Below are 12465 nucleotides of genomic sequence, written 5' to 3' on the forward strand. Positions count from 1 at the left end.
ACTCAGGATCTCCAGCACATAGTCAGTGTCAGAATCTCCTCCCTCTACATCTCTCAGGCTCTAACAGTGGGAAGCAAGGGGCTTCATTACCTCCATCCTAACCCTAGTCCCTATGCCAGCTTCCAGAGTTCCACTAGTTTCACTTGCTTCCCCAAAAGAGACTTCCAAAACTCCTAACTGAAGTGTAACGCATATACAGAAACATGACATATACATGTGCAACTCAGTGGACTTTCACAAATTTTACACCATGTAACTGGCAAGCAGTCACGATGGACTTTTTAATAGAGACACACAAGGTCTGTGTAGCTTTACTAAAAGTGGCAAAGCCTGGCCTCCAAGCTAATATTTTCCATGGGCTTCCTATAACCTTGCAAAACAAGCTCTGCTTTAACGCTGTACAGGGAACACTACTCTTAGCATTCCCACCACCACCCCACTAAGTCAATACATCTTTTAATAAGGAGGCTGTCATCAGAACAGGAAAATCTCCCAATGCTAATCCTTACTCCCACCAACCCTCCCACTGTTTTAAGTGCAGGGAATCACACTGGGATGACATTAGGAGGGATCCTAAGAATTAATTCCGGCCCGGCCGTGACACCGGAGCAGAGCTGAGCCACAAGCTGGTCTCATCCACGCTTTTCTACATCTGCTCATTATCTGCAGAGATCTTAGTGTACTGCCATGGAAGCCTGCACAGCTTAGTTTTTCAAGCTTTCTCCACAAAACTAGTATGTAAATGTTTTATTTTCTCCCATTGCTAGACCTTGTTGAAGTAACCCAAATCTTAATTAGAACAAAACAGTATTAAAATCCAGGTCACCATTTTCAGTAGAACTATTTTCACATATGAAAGGCAACACACATCTCCAGTAGAAAATGACCAACAGCGGCCCCTCTAGAGCTTCACTGGCACCTTCAGAGGTGTGTTTTAGGAATGCCTTCAGACTGCATGCTTTCATCTACGGACATGAATATACTCAGGCAAGGCCCATTGACAGTGCGCATGGAAGCAGCGTCCTCTCCGATCAGCCTCCACTCTTCCCCACTCTGCTCTTAACACTGCATGGCTGACCTATGAGCCCTACTCATTGGCTTCTGGTTGGGTTTGGCCAGTGGGAGCCCCATCAGAGCTCAGAGCGAGGGAGAGAGAATGAGATGACGGGATTTATCCCCTGGCTTCCTCCCTGTGGGATGCCCTCTGGCTGGCTGCATCCTTCTGCAGGGAGGGCTGCATCCTTCTAAAGGACTTCTCGACAGGACTCAGTCCTGCTAGGTTCCCATAACTATGCCCTCCTCTGGTCCTATTGAGCCTAAGGGTGGTAACAGCTCCGCAGTCACTAGCCCTGGGTGTATTATACCATCGCTTGTGGTTTCCTTACCACCTACCAACACCTTTTCAATTTATTAGACCTTCTCAAATTGTCCTAATTTGAGGATGCTATCTGTTTTTTGTAGAGATTCTGATTGATACAAGGACCTTTCACACCCCACCACCCCCGACTTAGAACGTGTCATATCCTTTCACCTTTGACAAATATTCCTGTCCCTTTTTACCATTTAAAAAATATCACTACTGAATCATGCAAATGTTTTCCTGGATTGGAAGCTCATGGAGATGAATTGAAAATGAGAAAGAATAATGGAACTTTGGTCACTCTTGGCTAGGGCCAAATGTAGCATCAACATACAAATGTCATCAAGACCTGCATACAAATAATGAAAATGTTAGCATTTTCCTAAAGCACAAAACCTCTTTCTGACCTTCTCTAGCATTGAGTTTTTAACGTTCGTTTAAGTTTTATGGCTGCATTATCATTTTAATCCATCAAGGACTGGGGATTTCAAACCATATCGAAAAGCAATAGCAAACAAAAAAGCTTGAAAGAAACTGCAACTTTAATCTGGATTCCAAGTTAGATAAAGGTCTCACCATTTAGGTCAGAGAGCAATCTGTTCTCTATCTTAGAGATTCTCCCCACTCCCAACTGCTTTAGCTGTCAAGCAAGCACCATAGAAAATAATTTGCTTATACCACCCTTCAGTGATTTATTCCAGCTTTTTATATTGTTAACCTGGTATTTGGCATTGTAAAAAGTATATTGTTCTAGAAAGAGATATGAAAAGCTTCCAGAGCCAGTTCTACCACAAACTGTCTGGGTCATCCTGCATAAGCTGACTCACCAGTTTCTTCATTTATGAAATGAAGTTGGGGGGGGTGAACGTGGGTTTAAAAAAAAAAAACTATTACAACAGAGTAAATTCTTCTTATGGAACCTGGAGGCCACAGCCTAAAGCTGCTTCCCTTGATCAAGAAATTTCTTTGAAGTCTTATATTTTGCATCAAAATTTTGAGCTAATTTGGTTTATTCTCAATCAAAAAAGAATGTTTATATTTATTTTAATATAAAAATATTTTACAATACTCACTAATATCTATAAATCTTGAGATGTGCTAACCTAGCAATTCCACTTCTAGGAAACTATTTTGGGGAAATGTTCCATGTGTACACAAAGATTCATATGTAAGAATATTAACTACAACATTTATTTGCAGGATTGAAAATGGGGAATATTCTAAATCTATCAGTGGGGTAAATTAAATCCACCCTATACAGATTTTATGTCATTCAGTTATTAAAAAGAACAGGACTTCCCTGGCGGCGCAGTGGTTAAGAATCCGCCTGCCAACGCAGGGGACACGAGTTCAATCCCTGGTTTGGAAAGATCCTATGTGCTGTGGAGCAACAAAGCCTGTGTGCCACAACTACTGAGCCTGCGCGCTAGAGCCCGTGCTCTGCAGCAAGAGAAGCAACGGCAATGAGAAGCCCACACATCACAATGAAGAGTACCCCTTGCTCCCCACAACTAGGAAAAGCCCGTGTAAATAAATAAATAAATTTATTTTTGAAAAAAAAGAATAAATTGATAGGGGAAAACACTCATGGTACATTTTTAGGTAAGGAAAGTAAGTCACAGAATAATATTTATTATGATCTCATTTATATTTTTAAAAATTATAAATAGCATACATGTGCTTATAAGTATGTTTTTCTAAATGTCCATGATTGTCAGTGTATAGAAAAAAGGTCTGAATGGATACCCACTGAGTTGCTAAGAACAGCTACCTTTGAGGAAGGGACTAGGTTGGGAGATAATCAAAGAAGACAAATTTTTCACACTGTATGGTTTTGTATTGCTTAAATGTTTTTTCCTAAACACCTCATTTCACTGAACTTAAGATAAAAGTGATTTTAAGACTCGACATCAGATTATGTGTCACTGAGGGAAAAACCACCAATAAAACTATGAGATACCATTAATTTCAAGATGTAGCCCCATTTTGCATCAAAATGTGTGTGTGTGGGGGGGTATATGCCTTAGGGTCAATAAAATATAATATACGACCTCAGAAATTGTTACAATATAGAAGAACACTAACATTGTACTCTAGGAAGATATATCGTGTGTTATGTACCAAATTTTTGGTTTTCAGTTAACTAATAATTAAATATGACCATCAAGAGACCTTTTCTTTTTAAAATCAAGCATCTACCTAGCCTTTCTGGACCTGTGTGGTTTTTATTCCGTACCCTCAAGCATCCTCACACTTTGCAGCAGGCCCTGTGCATCACGATAACTAGGAAATGTTCTGCGCTTCCCTGCCTTATCAATTTCACCTACACAATATAAATATATAATTCCACCCCTACATTCTAAGCATCAACAACATGATCAAATGTGAGACTATCTGAAAATCTAATAATAAGTTCTTAATTCTACCTCTTGGATCAACAGAGCCATTGAATCAAATAAACCCCAAGACATTAATCTCCAGGACATCATTTAAAATTAGATATTAAGCTATCAATAATGACTCCTTGGAAATAAATTGGGGAACTAATTTGTTTACTCAATGACTATTTCAGCATGATGATCATCGTATTTTTCTAGCTTGATGATAAATATTTGCCTCCAACTCTTACTTCATTCAAACAATATTTAAGGGAATATCTGACTTTTGGCTGAAGTAAATATTCTTTACTTTTTCATCTTGGTGGCCTTTTGCTTTATCATAGAGGAAAATCAAACAGATCAGGCATAGTCACTCCTTTTAAAAGTAATGAATGACTTTTTAAAAAATAATAAATATCTCCTACAGTTTATTCTATTCCTGGGGTTTTCCTATTGACTGACTATTGGTTTTAGTACACCCCAAAGAATAATAATGCTGAGCTGCAGAAAAGTCCGTAAAGCCAGAAAACACCAAACGATAAACATTCTTCATGATTAAACAACACAACCATCACAAAACAATGATTCAAACTTTTTTTGTCAATACTCTCCTAGTACACAACTAAGAAGGAAAGACAGAGATAATTTAAAGAAGAAACACCTCTCCTCGATCATCAATAAGAGTTAGGACAGAAAGTTACTTCTGAACTACTTCTCAGAAAGCTTTTGCCTTTGATTGTTTTTTCTTAGAGATGAGGCCCAAGTGTCTCCAGCTCAGATAGCTGTGGGCTGGAGGTGCACTGTGTGTAATGGCAAGGAAATGAGCAATAGGAAATGCACCCTTTTTTGGCTTCTAGAGTTAAAAATCTAAAATAAAATTTAAAAAATCTCCCTTTTCAAACATCTAGTCCTTTCAAAGACGTGTGCCCCACACATCTTCCACCTTCAAAGATTCTGAAAAGACTCAAGGTCCAAATCCTGACTCATTAATATACACAAAATGACAGTAACGGATCACTTCAAAAAGCAAATGGCACATGGTGGCACTTGTATCCCAACTAAAGAAACTGCTTATCAGCAAACAGAACAAAATTTTGAATGTGAAGAAAACTTAGAAATCATCAAGTCAGACCTCTTCGTTCTATAGGAGGGAATATTGAGGACTAGCATGATTACATGACTTGCTCAAAGTCACTGCTGGTATGTGGCAAAGACCAAGGCCTTCAACTCCCAGCACTCTTTCAATTACACTCTACCAAAGTTTCTTCTGAAAATACAACAAACCAATCAACCAATCATAAGGCCTTAGAGGATTAGTGTGTACTTTCACCTGTCAACTACTATATTTTTGGAAATCACGGTGCAAAACCATACAAGTACTCTGAAAATAAACCATAGGATTTGGTGGGAATATCAAAACCTGCTAAGGAAGACGTATGTTTAATTCCCCAAAGGATAAGTATATTCGTTGTGTATGTATAACAATAATAATAGCAGCAGAAAACACTTACAGTTGTTGTTTTAAGGGCTTCACACATATTAACTAATTTAATTTTCAAAAGTACCCCAGACACAGGTTCCATTGTCATTAACACTTGGGAGATGTGGAAACAGGCTCAGAAAATTTGACATGTACCCACTGCCAGGACTTCATCCCTGACAATCTTGATTGAGTCTCTGTTTTTAATCACAACACTAGTACACTACACACATGTTTCATAGTACAAAATACAAAAAGTAAACTTGACATTTTCCTGGCTCATAGACATGTTCAGTAGAAGATAATTTTTTTTTAAGTTTTATGGAGGTTAAAACAGATTGAGATACTTTTAATTACAACCTTATCACTCATTGAACTTTACAACAAATCTGCTAATAAAGTAATAGCATTGAAGGTCAGATTCTTTTTCCTATCCTATGCTCAAGCTAAAAAGAAGAGAGGGATTACAGAATAATAGGAACAAAAAAGGCAAAATAAGAGGACTAAGTTATCCACAAACTACACAATCAAGCTCCTGAATAATTGACACCTGCCAATATTCATGTTAAGATGTGCTATCTTAGATCAATTCCCATGAATGAAAAGGGAATGAAATCAAATTCAAAACATCCTGTTTTAAATGTAAGACTTTTCAATACTTCTGAGAACAGATGCAAAAGAAAAAAATAGGATATCGGAAGTACTGATACTGCATCACCATTTAAGAGAGAGAAAACTATTTATTGCCCAAACCACACATTTATGCTATAAAAGAATACATAAATGTAGAGCAAGAACAAGGATTGGTCTATTTAGATCTTAAAAACTGTCATGTGAGCTCTCTGGGCCACCTTCCTTTTGTTTGGGCCGCATGGTTTTATTTTAGATATTTCAAAGTCCTAAAAAGTTCAAAGTCCAAGGTATATAAAATCTACAGCTCCCAATCGGCTTGACATTATTTCATGTGAACTGTAAACTCCCTCGAGTTTACACACTACTAGTGCCCCGACCTCAATAAATGAGACCCCAGGCATCTGTTCCACGTGGCCTCGCCCTGGGTAGCAGTGCAGCAGCTGTTGCTGAATTTACAGTCTGCGTGACCCTATCCAAACACATTACAGGCACCAAAGTCAGCCTGATTTAGACCAGCATACAGAGTCTCTATCTACACAGCTTTCTTGGTATAATTTTAAACTTAGCTTCATGGAAATCTGAGCTCATGACTTGATGATTATTATAAAGGACTAGTGGGAGAGGAAAGAAAAAGAACACAACTTAACACATTCAGTTATATTTCCCTGTCCTCCGTGGGTGGCTTAGTTTATCTAGGTAAGGGATATTTAAGGAAGATGGTGAACCGAATGATGAGAACTCTCCACAGAGAAAGAAGATCCGAGCTGAACTCTGATGGAAAGGTAAGGGCTAAGGCAATGGGACGCCTCCCCAGCTTCACCCTAAAAGCATACTTTTTTCATCATTACTGTAGACCTTCCTATGGAATATCTTGCACCGCAGAATAATCTAATGTTCACTAGGCACACATGGAGTCACAAGACCACATTCTAGAATCCTGATTGACTCATCACAATAGGAAGCAGGACACCCGAGGAAAGGCGGGGCTCGATCCTAACGCTTCCCTCTGTCACTCGAAGATGGAAAGTACCAAGAAAGAGGCAAGACTGATGACCTTGGTGAGGCAAATTCATGGGTTCTGACCAGATGTAAGGAATTTCTCTCTTTAGCTCCATGACGATTACATCTAGAAATTATTTCAATATGCATTTTAGAAAGCCATCATTGCTAAGAATTGACTGATTGAAGAGAAGGTTCTGTTCATCACTTACTTAACAGACTTGTTTTACTCAGCTGAGTAAAACAAGTTGATTTTCTTAGTTAAATTTATTAGACAAACCATAAGCAGCATTTGATTTTCCTCTCTGGCCAGTGAGGAATTGTTTCATAGAATAGGCCTGACTCTCTAGAAATAGGCCAGAAAGACTTTCCAACCCCATGAGGGATCATCTGAACTACCAAACCATGAAGACCTCTGGTCTAAACACTTCCACAAGAAATCTAATCCTTAATATCCCTAGAGTGTTGTTCCAAAGGTCTGTAAACACAAAGCCTTCTGTCTGAAGTCTATCCTCCTTCCTAACAAGCACAAGGACATGTCTTCGTACTTATAAACTTCACTATATCTCTGAAAGCAGCAATCATTTACTCGCTTGGGGATGTGTTGCTTCTCAACCCTCTCCGTATCTTTATGCCAAGAGAAGTTAGTTTTCCTTCTCCAAAAGCTCTGTGGCAGAAATCTCCCACTTAGCATGAACCTCCGATTAGTAAGGCACAGAACATACCTATATGTGAATGTCCATGAATACAGGAGGATGTACAGAGTGTGTACACCTGTGAGCACACAGACATTTAGGCAAACACATGCAGTTACACAACTTTTAGAAAACGAACAGTTTAAATAATTAACATATAGTTATCCTTATAATATGCAATTAGGTATAAATTTACATATGTGCTTTAACATATATGTACATATTAGATTTTGTAAAATTCACTTTCACTCTAAGAGCTGTAATAGTATTAGTAAATATACCATGGCCGCTTTCTATGACTGAAAACACTCAGAAGAATACATTTCCCTCCCTACTAAATTATGATCTGATCACCTTTTTTATTGAAAAGGATTAGGTCTCTCCCTCTACTTTCAGATTTAAGCATTTGGAAATGGAACAAATTGTGTCAGAGAAATCAGCTGTTAATTTTATGTGCAGTTAAGCCTGGGTTCACTTTACAACATACTTTTAAGAATCTGTATTTCATTTAAAATGCTCAAAATTTTGGAAGGTCCGTGTAGGAGTTTTAAATTTTGCAAAGCATCTCCTGCAAGGCCCGTTTAGTCCTTGTGTGCTCAATATCTTATGAGGTGAGAACAGGACTTCACAGAATGCAATACACAGTAGCAGGTTTAGAATGACATATTTACATACATGTACAATGACAGTCTGAAAGGACACACGTAATATATTAATAGCAATTATCTCTAGGTGGATTTTAGGTAACTTCTTCTACTTATCTGTTTCTTCCATTTATCCCTATAAGAACATCCCACCTATTGTTTGCGTAATACCCCTGTTCAGCGAAAAAAAATTTTTTTTCTTATGATGATTTCACAAACATCAAAATACACAATGAATCCATTTATAAAGTGTGTACACCAAGAATGAGATCTATCAAAATCAACTGTGGAACAGATAAAAAACACATAGCGTGTATTGGGGGCTCAGCCAGTGAAAAGTATCTTGGCCATCAAGAGCTGCACGAAGATCCAGTGCGGGCGAGGAAGGTGGAATGGGGCAACCCTCCCCCAGAAGACAAGATAGTGAGTCTGTGCATGATGGCTGTGAGCGACCTGGGCTGGGTGTGGACCCACTCAGGAGCACACACTCCATTATCCGTGTCAAGGCAATAAAGGGAGTGGTGCGACTTTCTGTGTGAAACCTCCCACTCCTGTGCAGGGCCTTGCTGTGGGACACCGAAAGGTCTTTCTTACTTCCTTGTAAATCTAAATGATGCTGACACTTAACTGCCCTCCTAGCAACCGGAGCAGAAGTTCATGGGCTTGTCCAAAAAGGCTCCAAAGGACTCGAGTCTAAAATGCCCAGACTTAAGCGTGTTGTGGCATGGCTCCTGTTCCTCTCTCTCTGTACATACACAGTACATGAAACACAGAGATTATGAGCGAAAATCTAGGGTATCAGGAGCAAACTGTCTACCTCTGGACCAGAAAAAGCCTCGCATCACAGTAGCAAAATCTCTCTCATACTACGGGGAGGTGAGGTGCCTACAGTGTACAATAACTCTTTGTTCTTATTCAGAATAAAATATCAGTCCCCAGGCGAGATGATCTTATTACAGGCTGACTGTGTGAACACATTGAATAGCATCGCTTATGACAGGTAAAACCCCGCACACCCCACGAAGACATTTTCAAAAGCACAGAGCAATGGGACACGTGTGGGTGGCTTCCCCAGCCCCCGCAAAGGAAGCGCCATACTCAGCTTGTAGTGCCTGTGTATTCTCGGACTGCAGCTGGCCATCTGAGAAAAGCCTCTCCACACCTATCCACCAGACCTGTTCTGAGAGCTTAGCTTCGATCTGGGCAAACCCCACACTTACAGCCATAAATGCATTGGCATTGAGAAAGACTGCTGAGGATGTGGCTCTCCAGGTGTGGCTTTATTTTTCACTTCACCGGGTCAGCTATTTAGGCCTAGTCTTCTCCATTGGCTTGAAGTTTTGTTCACACCATCTTGGGTAACACATCACATTATTCTTCCTTATAAAAACAAATAAACTCAAATGAGCATTCAGAGACAGTTCACCCCTCCGAACACCTTTGCCTTCCCCTCCGATTTATGGGACACGCTTCCGAGCCCACCCATCAGAACCTCCCCTGCTCTCCACTAAGGATGGGCCAGGTGCCTTTCTTCCTTCCTCGGGTTTCCCACCTGCCTTGCCTCCGTAGATGTGCACAGCCCCGAAGATCTCAGCCTGCTGGTCGCCACTGAGTCACCAGGAGCAGAGCACTGCGGTACCTAACACTACCCGCGTTAACTACCGCCACGGGAGATCACGGCACTCGGCCCTTCCCACCCCACACAAAAGCTCGGTCGTCCAGTGAGGCCGGACCAAGAAGGGAAAAAATGTTTTCATACTTATAATGGCTCCCCTCTGAACCAGTGCATCCGAAACGTACACGGTTCTGGAGAACAAGGTGCCGGATACATTCGTTCCTAGCCAACACTGGTCAGTGCAGCCGGTGTCTCACATCACCGGTTTATTCTGCAATAAATCCAATCCACTTAACTTTAAAACCAAGGGTCAAAAATAAAAGCTGCATTTCAACGAGGCATCACATGTTTCATAACTGAGTGTGGAGAGAAGGGGTAGGAGAAATAATCAGGCCTCCTGAAGGACCCAGCCAGGGAAGCTACTTCACTCAACTCCTCTACTTGCCATTTCCTTCCTCCCACCCCGCTCGCCAATGTGGACCTTCTCTATTTCAGCCACCGCCGTTTCCGACTACAGTCCCTTGCAGTAAACTGACAGGCTGATAATTTACGAGCACGCTGGGCAACACGCAAAGACTTTGCGGAAACAGAGTTGGAGTGAGCGCTCACACGCAGACACGCAGGAAAATGGGATGCCTCATCGGAGCGGAGGGCTTCTGTCTTTTAGGGCTAGCACATCATTTGACACATACGTCTGCACTGACGTATAGCATAGGGTTTTTTTTTTTTTTTTTTTCTGTTATAATCTGTTTATTTGGTAGTTTAGCCAGAGAACCTTATATAACACATTCCTGTTTCAAATGTAGCAACATGTATGGCATTGCACTCATAGAAAATTCAGGCTCCGCACAGCAGGTCCCGTTAGCCACCCCGAATCATTCTACCTTGCAAGGTTTCTATATAATTGATGAAAAATCAAGAACCACCACTAGCAATAGTAAAAGAAAGATTCAGTCATGAGCTTCACCCAGGATTTAAAAGCTAGCATTTGGATGGTATGATTTTAGGGATTGCTCAAAACCACTTTTCCTCTTGATTTTAATAGATTACATGAGCCTGACCTATGAAGGGAAAGGAGTCCAGTTTTCTAAGCCAAAACACACGTGAGCCTACTCCAGGCTTCTAGGGTAGAGTACAGGGACAAAATCCCTGCCTCCAGACTGGGGTGTTCTACGACCACAACCTCTGCATTTGATTCCCTTAACAAAGAAGCAGGAGATCTGCACTGCTTGTTTGACCAGAAAGCACATAACACAGCTACAGCTGAGGAACTTCCATTCACGCTAGCTCAATAAACAATGTGTATTATGTAATGAATGAGCCTTTTCTGTGAACCTTGCTATTGGAAAACACAGGCACTTTCTGCACAGTTTAAGCCAGTCTACAAGGAGCAGTTACCCCTTGTCAGATCAAACATGGACCGAGTATTGTATAAATCCAGGCAGACTGTCCCCTTAGATCCCTCTGCCTATCACCCTAATTTCCTTTTTGCTTGACAAGACATTATATAATAATTATTTCAGTTAACTCTAAACTGTACAGAGAACATTTACACAGCAGCCAGCAAGCACCCAAACGATGTTGGCTTTCAGCTCCATGTTCCCTGCGTTGCCTAAGAAATAAGGGGGGGGGGGGGTTAGTGGGAGGAGGAAGAGGAGGGGAGAGGAAATCAGCTATCTATGAAAATACTTACAGCCTCCGAGTCTTCAATTCCATGCAGGTACAAATTGTCATACATGGAGGTCTGATAATCCAGAGCACCTCTTTCAAGGCAAAAACAAAACTGCTACAGAAGCCACAGCTAGAGGTAAAGACAGAAAAGGCCTGTTTGGAAGAACTGCACCTGCCTTATCAATTGCTGTGGATTTACCAGGCAAGATGCTATTCATTCACATCTCACAGGGTGAGGTTAACCCCAGAGGCAGTCCAGACCTGGCATTTTTATCTGCCTTCTCAATACAGAGCATAAAAAAGCCAAACCCTTCCTCAACCACAGACTGGTGACTGAGCTAGGAAAGTGGCCTCTGATTGGCTCAGCTCCCCTGCTTCAGTCAGCTGAAGAGCGTTCGTTCCCTCAGAGAGTGGAGGGCAGCTCGGAGCACCCTACCAAGCAGAAAGCTGCTTCCTGTTTCGCCTGGATCGTATAGTTTTGCAACAAACACTTATCAACATCTAAAAGGCTGCTTGGTATGTTGGGAAAGGCAGGCGATTGAATACTCTAAACACAACTGCTCATCTTCTTAATTAAACGCACAATTGGAGGGGGATGGGGAGCCACGGAGAAATTTTATTTTCAGAGAATATTGTGTAAAGACAGGTGAGCAGATACTCATCTCTATCCAACATCTGTACTTAACAGATGCACCTGAAGTCAAACAGGCAATCAGTCATTAAAAAAAAAAATTTTAACCAAGATAAAAGAAAAATGGAATAAAACAGATGGTAAGATTTCTTGTGGGACTTTCTACTATAAAAGTTTTCATATTCTCACTGAAATCCCTCTGCCTCACTGGCAAAGTACCTCTGTGACCCAACTAGTGAAGTTTGAAAATGAAGCCCAAAACTCCCAAAAGCCTTTATGTAGATACAATATTGTTAATTTCTTCTTAGTTTGATTTTTTTTAAATCGCCTTTAAGCGACAGCTAATGTTTTAGCTTAAA

At 40.7% G+C, this 12465-nt stretch overlaps 1 protein-coding gene across 5 annotated transcripts in view; it reads right to left on the reverse strand.

Moving 5' to 3' along the window:
• CACNB4 (calcium voltage-gated channel auxiliary subunit beta 4) overlaps positions 1-11926 on the reverse strand; it is a 126948-nt gene extending 115022 nt beyond the window's left edge. For 3 of the 5 annotated variants that reach the window (XM_057745451.1, XM_057745449.1, XM_057745452.1), the window contains exons 1-2: positions 11498-11926; positions 9410-9569 (exon numbers count right to left, since the gene is read on the reverse strand). In XM_057745451.1, the coding sequence (XP_057601434.1) occupies positions 9410-9415 (6 nt within the window). In that variant the 5' untranslated portion in view covers positions 9416-9569; positions 11498-11926. Of the gene's footprint in view, positions 1-9287; positions 9336-9409; positions 9570-11497 lie in introns of those variants that run through there. The other 2 variants (XM_057745450.1, XM_057745453.1) reach the window with 2 other exon arrangements.
• Positions 11927-12465: the final 539 nt, after the last annotated feature.

The sequence above is a fragment of the Hippopotamus amphibius genome, chromosome 8, assembly GCF_030028045.1.
Source record: "Hippopotamus amphibius kiboko isolate mHipAmp2 chromosome 8, mHipAmp2.hap2, whole genome shotgun sequence".
NCBI classification, from domain to species: Eukaryota; Metazoa; Chordata; class Mammalia; order Artiodactyla; family Hippopotamidae; genus Hippopotamus; species Hippopotamus amphibius.